The 16,020-nt window shown below is 55.7% G+C and overlaps 1 protein-coding gene across 1 annotated transcript in view; it reads right to left on the bottom strand.

Moving 5' to 3' along the window:
• The window catches only part of LRRC38 (leucine rich repeat containing 38), a 32,667-nt gene extending 16,952 nt beyond the window's left edge, over positions 1 to 15,715 (bottom strand). Inside the window, exon 1 of the mRNA XM_045777929.2 lies at positions 14,463 to 15,715. Within this exon, the coding sequence (XP_045633885.1) occupies positions 14,463 to 15,111 (649 nt within the window). The 5' untranslated portion in view covers positions 15,112 to 15,715. The remainder of the gene's footprint in view (positions 1 to 14,462) is intronic.
• Positions 15,716 to 16,020: the final 305 nt, after the last annotated feature.

Raw genomic sequence — 16,020 nt, 5'->3', positions numbered from 1 at the left:
GAGTACTCAGAGACCCCTACCGTGGCTCTCTCCCTGGACCTGTCCTCAGGAGTTCTCATTGCCTCAAGTAAATCTCCAACAGTGGACCCCCTGGCCAGGTGGAAAATGTGATGTGTTGAGTGTGCCGGGGGTGAGGAGGGGTGTGCATGGGAAGTGAGCCCCTTCTGATCACACTGTTGAGATGACATTCGATAAGGAAGTAGTATTTACTGAAGCTCCTACGATTGACCAGGGACTATGATGAGGACTTTACCATTATCAACTCGCTTGATCCTCCTTAACAGAGCTTTAAAGATTTTATCTTTTATTTATTTATTTTATCTGGGTGGGGGAGGGGCAGAAGGAGAGGGGACAGAATCTCAAGCAGACTCTCTACTGAGCCAGGAGCCCACTGTGGGGCTTGATCTCACACCCCTGAGATCGTGACCTGAGCCGAAATCAAGAGTTGGACGTTGAACCAACCAGAGCCACCCAGGCGTACCAGAATGTCCTTCTTTTTAAAGCTGACTCACATTCCACTGTCTGGATAGACCACGTTTTGCTTCTCTATTCATCAGTGGACCCTTGGGTTGCTTTGGGCTGCTGTGAATAATACTGCCACGGATATGGGTGTGAGGTGTTTTTTAGACACAGAGACCGGGGCTCAGAGAAGCTGCGTGACTTGCCCAACGTCAGCCAGCTCGTCTGTGAGGCTGTGGCTGCAAAGACAGACCTGGCTGTCACCGAAGCCCATCCTCCCTCCAGACACCGTGGCACCCTCAGTACGGCGTGGGCTCGCAGCGTGGTCATTTGTGGAACTTCGCCGGGCCGCTTTCCAGGGAACAACTTCATCCCAGCTGTGAGACAGGCCCTCATGTCCCCGTGTCTGCTCAGTGGTGCCACCATCCCTCTCTCCTCTGGACCCCGTCCGTCATGTGAGGCCTGCCTCTCTCGGAGTCCCTAGTGGCTGCCCCGATCTTCGACGCTTCTGACAGTCACCCAGGACAGCTGCCCGTGAGCGCTGGCGGTCCCTCTCAGCGCCTAACGTTCTCTCTACACCTCAAACGTCTCTGAAACCAACACAGCAAATGTCAATTTCCTGGGAAGTCAGGAATCAGGTTGGGTTTCTGTTACATTTATGATGCTTTCGGCAGCAGGGGGGAGGGGATATGAGTAGACCTGGGGTCCCAGAAGCAGACGCTTCCCTGGGGAGTTTTCAGTAGATCCCAGCACTGTGGCAGCTGCTGTCACTGGGGCCAGAGTTGTGGGCTGTTTGGATGTGACCACAGGGTCAGGGGTTCGAGGGAGGGCAGGGGGCGTCATTAGAAGCCACCCGTGCAGGCAGAGAGGCCCTTACCTTTATCGGAGCCTCTACTTTCACAGGTGGGGAAATGGGGGGAGCCGGGAAAGGCCAAAGAAACAAAAACACCTCGATTTCGGCCTGCAAGACCCGTTTTGGACTTCTGACCTACGGAACTAGAAGATCATAGATCTGTGTGATCTTCAGGCCCTAATTTTGTGGTAATTCTGTTAGAGGAAACTAACACAGCCCCCAGGATCACACAGGAGTCAGAGGCAGAGCCCTGCCTGGGAGCAGACCCTTGGTCCCAAGCACCCGCAGCACGACACTGAGACATATCAGAGGCTCAGCGTGAGCCTCTGGAACTGGGTCCTTGGGGAGGTGACATGGGTGTTGATTTAGTAATAATAATAATAACAGCTGGTGTTTACTATGGGCTGTCTGCGCGCCAGGTGCTGTGCTGAGCTACAAATATTCTTGTCTCTATTTTACATGTGACAACTGAAGCCCAGAGAGGTTAAGTGATCTGCTCAGGCTCACACAGCTAGTAGATAGAAGAGTGGGATTCAAATGGTGGGGGCTCTAAATGCAAAGCCTGAGTGCTCAGCCACTGTGCCACATCTCCATCTGGTGACTGATGAACAGTATGAGGGCACACCTGCAGCCCGGAACTTGGGGGGGGGGGCTGGGCTAGACCTTTGTCTGCTTTTCACTAGTTTGCTGTGTGACTTTGGACAAGTCACTCGATCTCTCTGAGCCATGGTTTCCTACCTGAAAATGAAGAGGGATAAACTAGATCACCCTAGAAGCTAAGCTTGAGTTTTCTGGAGTGTTCCCTCCAAGAAAGCAGAGTTTGGGTCCAGATCACGGCCACGTCCTTCACACTTCAGCTGACCTTGCTTTCACACATGTTTAGTCTGCTCTGGTTTCTGCGAAGACATTCAGGGCATCTTTGGATTCAGGCCAGGTTCCGAATCTGGAAAGCTCACTAAGTTTGGCTCTGAGCCCAAAGCAGAGGCTCTGGACCCGCGAGGGTGGGCTTGCCACTAAGGCGCCCTGGTTTCTGATGTGAGATTTGCGAAGCTGCACAGGGGCTCGTGACTAAGATCTTAGAATCAGTCTCTCGGGGTCACACCTCCCCTCTGGCTGGTGACCCCGACCAAGTTGCATTAGCCTCTCTGTGCCTTGGCTTTCTCACCCGTCCAATGGGGTGATGCTGGCTGGAAACGTCCGCCTTGGACGATACTAACAGGCCTGGAGCTATGCCGTCCCCTGCGGTAGCCCCTGGCCCGGTGCTGACAAGTTCATATGTGTCCAGTCTGGACTGAGTTGTGCTGTAAGTGTCAAACGCACCCCAGACGTTGAAGACTTCGTATGCAAACAGGATGGGAAGAGAGCTCATGAATGACAAGTACAACATTCTGGATCTGCTGGATTCAATAAGATATTAAAATTCATTTCACCTGTTGATTTGCAGCTCGCTTTGTCTTTCCACTGGGTGGGGCTGCCCTGGGGGGCTTAGCTCAGGGCCTGGAACACAGCCAGACCCTCAGTGAACGAGCCTGCTCGAGGCAGGGAGCAGGGACAATCCCCGATCAAATAAGTAAGAGCCTGATTTGTACCTCTGTGCTCATCCCTCCTTAATCGGACGCAGCGGAGCAATTTGCTTTGACATCATAAAATCTGACGGCTGGACCATTTTGGAGGCTACCGAACCCCAGCTCCTGGGGGTTTGCGGGCCATCCTTGGCGTTCCTTGGCCTGTGAACGCATCACCTTGACCTCTGCCTTCTCCCAGTCGGCCTGTGTCCCAACTGCCCTGTTTTATAAGGACACCCGTCATACTGGTTTAGGGCCTGCCCTCGTGCCCGTATTCTACTAATCACAGCTGCAGTGATCTCTGTATTAATCATGTTTTTGACTTTCTGTGTTTTATTTAGCTTTGACATCTTGGGGCCTTGCCACCTGGGGAGGGACTGCCCCTCCCAGGGTCTGCCGCTTCCTAGACACAGTAATCAGCCAGCTTGAAAGTGCACCTTTGCCAGGCCATCTGACCGGTCCCAGTCCACCCCCACCCCCACCTTTTTTTGTCAGACTTGCAGTCTGGAACGCTCTCTCCTGCCCTGAATGGCGCCAGGGACCGGACACTAGGGGACACCGCCCCTCCCCCCCCCACAGCTTGCCCAAATTATTCAAACTAGCCAACCCCAAGCCTGCCCTGCCTGTCTACCCTGCCCCTGCCTCCTGCAAAAACCACAATAAAGATTCTTGCCTGCACTTTGCCATCAGTCCCTCTGCCCCTGACCATCCCCGGCGCCTCCCTGCATGGCCCTGCATGGTGTCCACGCTTCCTGTTTCTAGAGATCTGTGAGTGGTTTTTCTTTTTCTTTTTTTTAAGATTTTATTTACTTGTTTGTCAGACAGAGAGAGAGAGCACACACAACAGGGGGAGTGGCAGGCAGAGGGAGAAGCAGGCTCCCCGCTGAATAAGGAGCTCGATACAGGACTCGATCCCAGGACCCTGGGACCATGACTTGAGTTGAAGGCAGACACTTAACTAATTGAGCCACTCAGACATCCCAAGATCTGTGAGTGTTAAACTTCTCCCTTCGTACAGTCATTTCTGTGTCTGATGTCTTCATGCCTGATTAAAAGAAATCCTGGCCACATTTAAAACACCCCTCTCTCCAAATAAGGTCAGAATCTGAAGTACTGGGGGTTGGGACCTCCACATATGATTCTGGGGAGACATAATTTAACCCATAGCATCCCCCTCCCATCATTTTTTGCTCAAGAATCTGCAAGAGCTCCTCAAGTCAGGGTCCCCACAGGTGACCTTGGCTCCCCCAAGCCCACCCAAACCCGGTTATTTGAAGGGAGTCTAACAAAGGGGCTATTTACAAAGGTGTGGACCAGTCTTTAGAAGTCGACAAGGGTCAGTGCAGTCCCCGGAGCTCTGTAGTGGGGAGGGGCGGCCTTCCCTGAGGGTATAAGGGGAGGGGGCAGGTATCCCACCTGGAGAAGAAGAAAGACAGAGCTGCGGCTAACAGGTGGGTGTGTGCACCTGATTGTCGCAGGTTGTCTTAAAATGAAGGTAAGGTCGGGGAGGGGAACGTCATACTTAGCCACTGTACCAACACTGAAAAGCACATGGAAGAAAAGAAAGAAGTGGAAAACTATGCCATTCTGGAAAAGGCCAACCCTAGAGACAGCAAAATGGTTAGTGTTTCCCGAGAGGGGTTCTGGAAGGAGGAGAGAGGAATAAACAGGTGGGGCACAAGACATTTTTAGGACAGTAAAGTTACCTGCGTGATACCATGATGGTGGGTACACCACCATCCATCTGTCCAAACCCATCTGCACATCACAAAGAGGGGGCCTGGCATACACTGCGGGCTTTAGTCAGTAATACCGTAATCCTACGAGCCTTGGTTCCGCGATTGTAACGCACGGCCGCACTAATGCAAGGTGTCCGTAAGAGGGGAACTGAGGGGGAGGGGGTATATGGGACACTCTCTGTACTGTCTCCTTAATTTTCCAGAAACCTAAAACTGCTTTAAAATATAGTCTATTATTTTTTTAAATAAAATACCCCGTTTAGCCAAGGAAAATCATCAGTGGCACCTGGCTGCCCACCCTTTCCAGCCCTTTTTCTATGGGACTCGGTTCTTTCTCCTGGCCTCCCGGGGGGGGGCTCCCCACAAGCTTCCCCAGCCTCCCCGCCCCTGCACTGGCTGGGAGCCTCCTTCCTCTCCTCACCACCTCCTCCCTGTGCTTGCTGCTCCTGTCCCCACCAATGAACATTAAGGCCGAGGTTGTCCCATCATATAGCAGTTCCTGTGACCCGGAATGTCCACCCTTTCTCCCGTGTCCCATCGAGGGGGTACAGAGAGTGTTGGCTGCCCATCGCTGCTCTGTGGTTCTTGTCACGTGACTGTCCAGGGGTCTGAAGACCTATAAACCACTGCTTTGTAATTTTATGGGTTGACGATGGTCCTTTTCTTGCAAGTGCTCCCTATTTGCCTCCAAAGTTCCTTTATGTCAGTATTTCCCTGATCACCAGGGGGTGACAGGCCAAGAAACCAAAGCCCAGAAAAGTCAGTGAGCTGCCCAAGTCAAAGAGGTGGCAGCAGTCAGGATATCCTGACCCGAAGCAACCAGCCCTCAACGTGACCACGGGCAGCTTCCATTTCTGATGCAGATAATCACGTACAATGGTTATGTTTAAAACAGATATCATCCCATTGGTGTCTTGTGAAAAAGCAAGGCTCTTCTAATAACTGTGCGGGGGGTCTTTTCTTGACATGAAGAGGCAGAAGAAGGGAACATACTCTTGCATTCCCTTATTTGAAAGACAGCTGCTGGGGGTAGGACCTGTGCCAAGGGGTCCCACCCCAGAGGCTCTTGCTAGGAGCTGGGGGCTTCGGACTCTCACATCCCATGACCTGGAGGAGGATGGCTCAGGAGGGTGCAGAATCAGCCAAAATCAGAGCTAGAAGGAGCTTTCATCACCATTTAGCCCAGGGGCCAAAAATTGGAAGCCGGAAGGAGGAACACAGTCGCCGATACACTTTAGGGAGCTTGGCCAGTGCGGTGCTCTAAGCTGTTTTTCATGTGTGTGTGCTCTTGGTTCTGCTCCCGTCCCCGCTTCTTCAACGACTCCCACCTATTGCCCCAAGGGGCATCTGAGGTGATCTAGGGCAACTGAAGGAGGGACGAGACTCGTAGGTCGCACTGCTAGCTATGGACGGAGCTGGGACCAGGACCCCGATTCCTGCCTCTTTGGTTTGGGTTCACATCTGAGAATCTTCCCTTTAATCCCAAGAGGCCTGCGTTCCCTCGAGGTCCTGACCCGTGCCCTTGGCACTTATCCCATAACTAGCCCAGAGGATGGGGGGAGATGGGGCACCAGGGGCTCCTTGATCAGCAGCCTCCTTGATCAGCCAGGCTCCTCTCTTGAGTGGAGCAGCGTGCTTTGCCACGTGGGTGAGAACGTAGAGAAAGTCCATCAGCATGTGGAGAGGAGAATAAAGAAGCATGAGAGGCAGAGAGGAGAGCACAAGAGAGCCTCCGTGCTCCCTGGGGCCTCCCAGGAGGCCTCAGCCGCAGTACTCCCTGGGGCCCAAGGGTTCAGGACCTAGGCTTCCTGGAGACACCCCATGTCCTTACCAGAAACCCTCCTGTTGGCTTACACCAGATGAAGTTGGTTTCTGGTTCTGCGGGGTGAACTGAGATCTGCGGCCTTGGTGACCCGAACTCTGTCCACCAGCCACTCACCGTGCACCTTGCAGGAAGAGAATTCGAGCGCACCAGCCACCCCAGGACTCCCAGATGCCACCCCTTCATCTTGCCAGCAGAAAGGCAGGCACAGCTGACTCCCTAACTCCACAGTGGAGAGCCTGAGGCTCGGGGGGCTGTGGGGGGATCACACAGATCTGGAAGAGGAACCCAGAGAAACTTCCTGCCAGGCCTCCGCCTCTGCTGAAAGATGTTCTGGGTATCTTTCACTGACTACAGCTGGAGAGGGGTATGTGCTGAGGACAAAAGCCGAGACTAATGATCTTGGCCTGTGCCCCAGTGGCCTCTGGGACGGAGGCCTTGGCGGTGTGCATTCGTCAGCTCACACGTGCTCACAGCCCCCCCCCCAGCCACTTCCACAGGGGGCATGGCCCCAGGTGCTGGGGACACGGCAGAGAGCAGGCTGATCTCGGAAGCTTGTGTTTCTGCAGGGACACAGATATCTTGTGGACAAGGAAATGGGCCCTCAGTGAGTGCTATGACATAAACTCCACCCAGAGGAGTTGGGGGTGGTGTGGGACTGCCCAGGCAGGGTGGTCAGGGAAGGGCTCTCGGAGGTGGGGACGTCTGACTGGGGGCCTGATGGTGACAAAGACACAGCCACTTAAGGAGGAAATGTCCTAGCAGGAGAGGGAGCCATAAATTCAGAGGTCCTGGCTGGACACTGGCACTTGGCATGTTCCAGGGACAGATGGGGTCCGTGTGGCTGGAGGGGGGGGTGGTGGGCAGGGATGGACGAGGAGGTAGGGGACAGCTTATGGGACATGAGAGGGAGCTGGCTTCTTCTAAATGCAGTGGAAGATCAGAAGATTTCCAAACATGCCTTATACTGTACCAGCCTCTGGGGACTGAAGGATAAAAAAAGACATATTCTGTGTCCTTTGAACAGGCCAGACTGACCCGGGAACCGGCCGTGTCATGCCGTGGTCATAGAGATAGTACACGATCCAATGAGGTCACAAAGGAAAGGCTCCCCACCCGGCCTCGGGGGCCCAGAGTGTTGGAGGCTGGAAGGCTAAGTAGGAACCAGAAAGGTAAAGAAGTAAAGGTGGGGATGGGGAGGGAGGGCGGGAGGGAAGACTCCGGGCACCTGTAACAGCTGGGGCAGAGCCTGAGGGCAGGAGCCCAGGACAACGTCCCAGGACCGCAGTCCTGCACCCGGGACAGACATGTATCCCGCAAATGCGCCCAATCCAGGTCCTCACAACCACCCACGGACGTACGCAGGGCTCCTCTGGTGCCGTCATCGACCCTGCCAGCCCAGAGGTGACAAGGCCTGCCCAGCCCTTCCTTCCAAAGCACACGAATATCGCACGATTCTGGGAGAGCGGAATCGGGGACGGCGACTGGCGGCAAGGCCTCCCGCTCCAGGTCTGCGAGTCAGCTGGCGACCAGCCAGCTTCAGCTAACAGTGACATGGGCCTCTCCAAAACAGACCCCGGGCTGTGTCCCCCGGGGCTGCCCTAGACAGGCAGCAAGGTACGTCCACTGGCCCACGTCGCCCAGCAGTGAGGCTGCCCTTTGAGTGAACTGGCAGAATGGCACAACCAATGTGACATTTTCAAAGAGATCAGTGTTTGGGACAGAGTCGCAGGCCTCGGCCAGGCCCCCCTGGGAGCCGACAAGACGGGGCGAGGTTGCCTTAGGTTACGTTTGCGGCTCACTCGCCCCTGGAATTCCAGACCCTGGGGCCACAAAAGCCGACGCCCGGCCCGGACACCACTGATGCTGGGAAAGGTGACGCCCGGCAACTCCACTCTAACTAAGAGATGAGTTAAACACGCACTAGCTTGTGCACAGGGGACAGGTTCAGACCTGTCAAAGGCAGGAGGGAGGACACTTGCAAGAGGGGTTGAGACCGCAGTCCACCTCTGTCAGGAACGTGATCTTCTCAGGCTCAGAAACACACCCACAACATCCACCGGCCGGTCAGATCAAAGCAATGAGATGCATTGTTTTGCCTCCCAAACAGAAAACATGTTTCCAAACAATAACACACCGCCCTGGGAAAGAGCTGGCCAGACAGGTCTTCCCCGTTTGCCAATAGCGCCAGCTGCCCGGGGTGCAATTAGGCAAACACGTTTCCAGACGTTTAAAATAACCACTGACTCTCACCCCGCACGTCCACTTCAAAGAATTCACTCGGAAGAAATAAAATACCAAGAGGCACCCCCAGCTTTATGTGTATGGGACGTCTGGTTCAGCATTGTTTATGTGCAAAAAATAAAGGGCAACAACCCGCATTTCTAACAACAGGAGGTGGGTACAACGAATAGATCCATAAAATGAGGTATTACGTGGCCGAGAAAGGTTACGTTTTCAAAGAACTGTAATAGCAAGAAATTCTCACAGCTCAGAAAGAGGAAAAAGAAAACAAAACAGCAGTAAGAAGGTCTACAGTACCACAGCGATTTGTTTAAAAATGTGTAGACACATGAGAATAAAACCGAATAAAATACAGCAAAACCTTAATAGTGGTGGGATTGTGGGTGGTTTGTTTCCTTCACGATACACCTCATTTCCCACATATACAAGGAGCCTGTTATTTTCTAATGGGGAAATAAAACTGCTTTGATTTCTAAAGATAAAGAAATAGAGTCATCTTGGAGTCACCTGGGAGAAAGGACCTGTGTTATCTCCAGCAAGAACCAGCTTTTGTCCCTTTGGCCGAAATACTGTTTATGTTGTCGTTATGACAAGACGTCCCCACTCATCTGACTAAGCCAGACCCTCATCGTGTCTGGCATGAGAAAAGGAAGTGAGGCTACTGGCAAGTGGGGGGCAGCTCCCCCAGCGAGTGGTTAGTCGGGCCTGGAAGGAGGGGCATGGAACTCATCCAGGACCTTGCTGCCAGGACACCCCTTCCTAGAGAGGGGGCTCGGGAACCCGCAGGGGCTGAGCCCCCAAATGCTTGGATGCTCCAGGCATTCTGGCGGACCTTCTCTAAGAGGCTGTCCTCTAAGGAGCCAGGGTAAAAGACCCAAAGCATGACCTGTGGCCCCTGGTCGTCCCCCCCACCCCCCGCCAGCCCTTCCATCACCATAGCTACATGTGTCACGGTCTTGGGATGCAAGATGAGCTCAGATCTCTTCGCTGGTACTGTGGGCTGTGCCCTGCAGGCCACGTGGGTCGTGGTTAGAGAGGGAGGGGAAAGAAGGTGCCTGGACAATTGGGCCTCCCACTCTGGCACCTGCATATGCCTCTCCTGTGACGCACTCTCGGGTGTGGTGTGGTCTTGTCACCTGGGCCGTCTGCTCACTCGGTGCACCTCCAAAGCCTAGCACAGACGCAGCCCTCTGCCTGCCGCTATGGTTTCTCAAACCCAGGAGCCTTTCCTTCTTGTAGCTCCTGGAGAGACGCTGAGGGCAGGGGAGGTGTCCCGTGAGCCCAGAGTCCCGAGTGGTCTGGGTGCCCTGCCCCCACTCTGCTGCGCAGAGACACGGCCCCCGAGATTCCAGCAGAGGGGTCCCTAGAGGGACCTGGCCTCCCCGGGGCCTCAACTTTCCAATCCTTAATATGAGGACAATATTCCCTTCCCTTGAAACCATAACATTTTTAGAGTTAGAAGGACCCTTAAAATCCTCAGCTACTGAACCAAGACAAGACCTTGGGTTTCTAGAGATGTACCAAAAGGCCCTCCCACCTCCAGGCAGTTCTCAGTCTTCAGTGTGTACTGCAAGCCCCTGGGCCGGGGGGCGGGGGGGGGGGCTTGGGGGGGTGTTAAAAATGCAGACCCTGGGGCGCCTGGGTAGCGCAGTCGTTAAAGCGGCTGCCTTCGGCTCAGGGCGTGATCCCGGCGTACCGGGATCGAGTCCCACATCGGGCTACTCCGCTATGAGCCTGCTTCTTCCTCTCCCACTCCCCCTGCTGTGTTCCCTCTCTCACTGGCTGTCTCTCTGTCACATAAATAAATAAAATCTTTAAAAAAAAAAAAAATGCAGACCCTGGGCCTTACCACCCAGGCACCCATTCACTGGGCCTAGGAGCATAAGAATCTGCATTTCAACCAAGCTCCCTGTGTGTCTTGGTTCCCTCTTCACCCCCCTGGGCTGCTATAAGGAGACCAGGTGCTAGGCCAGAAGGGAAAAGCTTTAAAGCTCAGGGGTGTTACCCTGCTGCTCCCCCTACCCTCTCCCTCTCTACCCACGTCTCACCTGAGTGATTTCCAAGGACCCTCGCTTCCAAATCTGGAGTCCTTTCTACTTAAAGAGGGATGGTCACTGTCCCAAACTGCTTGGGATCCACTATCTCACTGGGCAGCCACCAGCCCAGGTGCAGGATCTGGGGTCCGCCGGCTGCGACCCAGGGCAATCAGACTGGGAGGAGGCAGTGTTGGGGAGAGCCTCACCCTCCCTCCTGATCTGTGCCCATCAAAAAGAATTAGGTGAAGGGTCAGACACCCGTGAGTGCAAACTCATCTCAGCCACTGGCTACATGTCTACATGATCTTGTGCAAACCACTTCACTTCTTTGCACCTTGTTGGATAAGCAGTGGGTTAAGTTAAAGGGGATGGCACCTGTAAACTACAAAGTGACACACACCACAAGGTCCGGAAACCAGGTAAAATACAGGATGACACATTTATGTTGAATTTCAGAAAACAGCAACTAATATTGTGTGTAAGTATATCCCAAATATTGCATGGGACGTACTTATACTAAAATAGGATTCATTGTTTATCTGAAATTCAGAGTTAACTAGGCATCCTGGGGGGTTTCCTTGTTTGTTTTCTTATTTTAGGTTTGTCTGCTTTGTTTTGTTGCTAAGTTGGCTGCTGGGCATTCCAGCAAGCATCCCCTCGCCCTCTTCCTTCAGCCCCAGCACCAGACGGGCAGATCCTCCTGAGTCCCCAGACCCAGCCCTGCCTAACCCCCAAAGGAGCCTGGGTGGAGGGGATCTGTGACCTCCAAGGCGTGTCTTCCTCCCCACCGTGGTGTGCTCGGTGACGGAGTGCTCCCATCAGCACGGTGACTGCACAGGAGGCTCGCCTGGCAGATGAGGGCATTTTTGTAACTGTCAGAGCCATTCAAGGTCACTTGCTCTGCTCCGTTCTGCTTCTCTGGGGGAGGAGGGGACCGGGAAGCGAGGACAAGGCAATGAGGACAGGATCCTTTTGCTCCTGCATTTGAATCCCCTCTCCTGGGAGAGGCAGGGCACTTGCCTAGAAAACCCTGGAGCCTGGGTCCCATGGAACCCGATTTTCCTTGGCAGGAAGCGGGCGGCCACATCATGAGGGAAGGGGGATGGGGCTGGAAGCCTTGAGGTCCCGTGTGACGCCCAGCTGTTGTTAACCCTCTGTGCCATCACCTCTCTGGGCCTTCCAATTAAAACAGGATAGTAACAACAACACTAACACTTAGATAGTGCTGCTGGGTGTCAGACACTGTTAGTCTAAGAGCTTCATAAATAACACCTTTTTAATCCTCCCCATAACCCTAGGAGGTGGACGCTAGCATCACCTCCATTTCACTGATGAGGAAACGAGGGTGCCGAAGGGTCACACAGCTAGCAAGAGGTCGAGGCAGGATTTGAACTGAGCCTGGGCCCACAGCCACTTTGCCCAGCGCCTCTGTGAAGGTAGAAGGAGCACAAGACAGGGGGAGGCGGGAAGGGACGACAGGCATCTAGCAGGCCCCTAGGCTGTGCTAAGCATCACTGTCCCCCCAACAGAGCTGATCCCATCAAACCTCACCGCAAACAAGGTGTGGGATGCTGTTACAGCGTCCCGAAGTCAGAGACAGGGAAACTGAGGAAATCAGAACTCAGCTCTCTCACATCGAGGCCTGTGCTCGTCCCCTCGCCACCCACCCTGCTCTGGTTCACGGTTCTCCCGACACGGCTCTGTCCACACGCGTGGCAGCCTGCCATGAGACCACGGCGGCTCTTGGCCCATCCCTTCCCCCACCCTCCGTGAGGTGCCGGGAGCTCTCATGCTCCCTTCTTGCTGCCTCCATCTCTCCCCCTGAACCAGACCAACCCTCAACCAGGGCCTAGACACTGTTCCTTGCTCTGAGCCTGTCCATCCTTTCCCCCGGCCACACATCCCCACCCGGTGTCCCTTCCCTCCCCTATATTGTAGGCGGTAAGAGGAATAACATCTCACAGTCTCAGTGCTGTCTGTGTTCATCCACCTTAGCTGGCTTTGATCCTGGCAGCCACCCGGTCAGAGGGACCACCTGGCATTACCCGGGTCCTAATTTCACACAGAAGGAAGATGGGGCTCAAAAAACTTAAGGGACCTGGCCAGACTCACCCAGTCTTTCCGCCAGGACTCAAACTTCTGTCCTCGGATGCTACAACCAGGGCTGTGTAGGGACCTCAGAGGTCAACCAAAGCACTTGAGAGATAAGGAGTCTGAAACCCAGATAGGACACGTGGCCCGTTCAAGGTCACTGCCATCCGTCCGTGGCAGAACTGAGACTGAAATCTATAGCTTCCAACCCTATAATACCTTGCTTGAGTGCGATAACACATGGAACTAGTTATACTAACTCAACTAACAACGGAGGTTAATGATGCCAACTCCACCAAAAAGCAAAGGCAGGAGCGATCCGAACCGAGGCCCACCCCCATTCCACAATGAGGTTTCTATCTGGACATTCCTGTCGCCAAGACAGTCTTCTGGCGGGGTGGGTCAGGAGAGTCAGACAGGTGAAGGAAGGCAGGTCGGATCTGTTTAGGACTTGCTCCCCGTGGTAGAGCCAGCCTGGGCTGAAACTGCCAGTTCAGGGGCCTGTGTCTGCTGGGGAGTGATGGCCCCGATGCTTGGGGTTCCTGCTTAGTAAAGTATGGAGAGGAGAAGGGATCACAAGAATTCAGGGCATAGATGAGCAACATTCTCAAAATGTCAGGAAGTGGGGAAAAGATATATTACTTTTTACATGTGCCCTACAGCTCTGGATTCTATTCTGTCAAACCCTCGGGGGCGAGGTGGGAGGCAGAGCCTGGCTGTGCAAGGTCACTGCTGGGACTGAGGCTCACATGCCTACCAGTGGAAAACTCAGTGTACCCACGGAGGGTACGGACATTCTGCCTGCTCCCCATCCTGGGGCTCTCATCTCTGTGGATGCTGGGGTCCCCTCTTCTCAGCTCTGCCTCTGCTTCCCTCTGCTGGCCTTTGCACGGCCCCTTAATGTCTGTGCCCTCTGTGTTTCCATCTGACAAAGGGATCTGTACGTCCATCCATGTCACCACTGGAAAAGTACACCAGGAAAGCAAAGGGTGCACCAGGCTGCTAAGGTTTTTGTGCTCATCTTTTCACATCTGGGCTGAAAAACCACAGAACTGCACATCTTTACTGCATCACTGGCTTTTAGCAGCTGCCAACATTCCTCACCAGAAATACTTCTTGTCCCTCTTGGACAGAAGAGCAAACCTGGGGGCTGAGAAACAGACCTGCTCAGGCTCTGGAAGCTGCTGGAGAGCCCCTAGAATTAGCTGGATCTTTCGATGTTCAGCGCATTGACAGCACTCAGCTCCTTCCCACACTCGAGGGTGGGAGGGGCCCATAAATAACCTGCACCCACCAGTCCTATGACCCAAAGCCAGGTGACTTGATCTCAGACATGGGTATCAGAGAAATGGGAGGTCCCTAACTTGGGAAAGTGAGTTGTTGGAGAAACAGGTGGAAAACTTGGCATCAGGGCCCAGAGAATTCCAGATGTGACTCTCCCCACCCACTTTCCTCAGCGGACTCCCAGGCAAAGTTCAGGCTGGGAATCTGCCAGGGTGATGCCTGGGCGACTCTCCTGGGGCACCCGAGCCCCGTCTTGCAGGCTGGACCCAAGCGCCCTCGCCCCCCCCCCCAACCCCGCATCCCGAAGCTCCCTGCTGCCTCCCTCTCACCCCCAGCCTGGTGTGCAGCCCAGCTTGACGGCAGGCTCACCTTTGGGCAGCTTGGACGCGTTCTCCTGGATCCAGGAGAAGAGGTGGGCAAAGTCGCAGTCGCAGAGCCAGGGGTTCCCGTCCAGGCGCAGGGTGCGCAGCGCGGGCAGCGCGGCCAGGGTGGCCACGTTGAGGCTGCGCAGGTTGTTGTCGTTGAGCTCCAGCACCTGCAGCGACTCCAGGGTCTCGAAGGCGTCCTCATGCACGCCCGCCAGGTTGTTGTTGGCCAGGCTCAGCTTGACCAGCCTCCCGGCCGAGCGGAAGGCGCCGGCGCCCAGCTGGGTCAGGTTGTTGTAGCTGAGGTCCAGGAAGGCCAGCTTGGCCGAGCCGCTGAACGTGCCCTCCTCCAGGGAGCGCAGCGAGTTATTCCTGAAGTCCAGATATACCAGGTCGCCGTAGAAAATGAAGAAGTCCTCGGGGATGTGCTGGATGCGGTTGCCGGCCACCAGCAGCTTGCGCACGTCCAGGGGGAAAGGGTCGGGCACGCTGGGCAGCCCGCGGTCGCGGCAGTCCACGGTGTGCGGGTCGGTGCAGGCACAGCCTGCGGGGCACGCGCGCCCGGGCCGGAGCAGCAGCAGCAGGAGGAGGCTGCAGAGCCCGAGCGCGGCGGCGCCGCCGGCAGGGGTGCGGGAGACTGCGCGGGGGCGCATGGCCGGGGCGGGGGCACCCGCGCGAGCCGCGGCGACGCGGACTTGGCTCTCCGGGAGAGCCCTGGCGCGGGGCGGCGCGCGGGGTCCCGGCGGCCGCGGCGGGGAGGGCGTGCGCCCGGGCGCGCGGGGACGCACCGAGCGCGACGCGGACGGACTCGGGGAGTCCTGGGCGGCAGGAACCGAGAGGGGAGAGTGGGGGAGGGAGGGGCGAGGACTCGCGAAGGACTTACCCGGACAGGAAATTAACCCGCTGGAAAATCCCAGGGAGAGGCGGGGAGCGATAGAGGTGGCCGAGTGGCCGTCGCCAAAGAGGCCCCACCCGGGCAGCTTTTTTCTGAGACCGGGTAATAAGACCTGTCGCGCGGACTTGGCCAGGAGCGCTCGACGACTAAGTTCGGCTACCGAGCGCCCCCCACCCCGGCGATTTCCAGATGGCGTGTTGGGGGCAGGTGCCCCGCACCCCGGCGCCCGCCCGATGCCAAAGGGCGCTCCCCGTGCACCAGCCCCATTGCCAAAGGGAACGCGACCTGGGTCCCTCTGGCTCTGCGCCCGAGGCAATCCCGGCGGGCTCTAGGGGGCCACTCTAGGAGCTGCTGACCTAGGGTTGGGCGGGGCTTCTAAGTGGCTCGTTTGTTTTTTTTTTCTCTCCTCACTCCGCCCACCCGCACTTGACCCATCTCAGGGAGGCACCGGGGGTCAAGTGAGGCGGACAGCTGCCTGCCCCCCGCCCCCCCGCTGTGGCCTAAAGGAAGCCAAGGCCAGTCAGCACTTTCCATGCTGGCCCGGAGCGTGTCAGGAACCGGAATCCCCCCTGGCACGATTAGACTTGGCTGCTGGTCTACCACAGGCCCAAGGGAGAGGCACTGTCGCCTGGAGGCAGAGGCCTGGCTCCCCAGTGGTGTGGCCTCA

This window comes from Ursus americanus, chromosome 33, assembly GCF_024610735.1.
Source record: "Ursus americanus isolate L20-20 chromosome 33, mUrsAme1.1.p, whole genome shotgun sequence".
In the NCBI taxonomy this organism is placed as follows: Eukaryota; Metazoa; Chordata; class Mammalia; order Carnivora; family Ursidae; genus Ursus; species Ursus americanus.
Note: the sequence above shows the minus strand (reverse complement) of the source record. Positions and strands in the feature narration are given on the sequence as shown.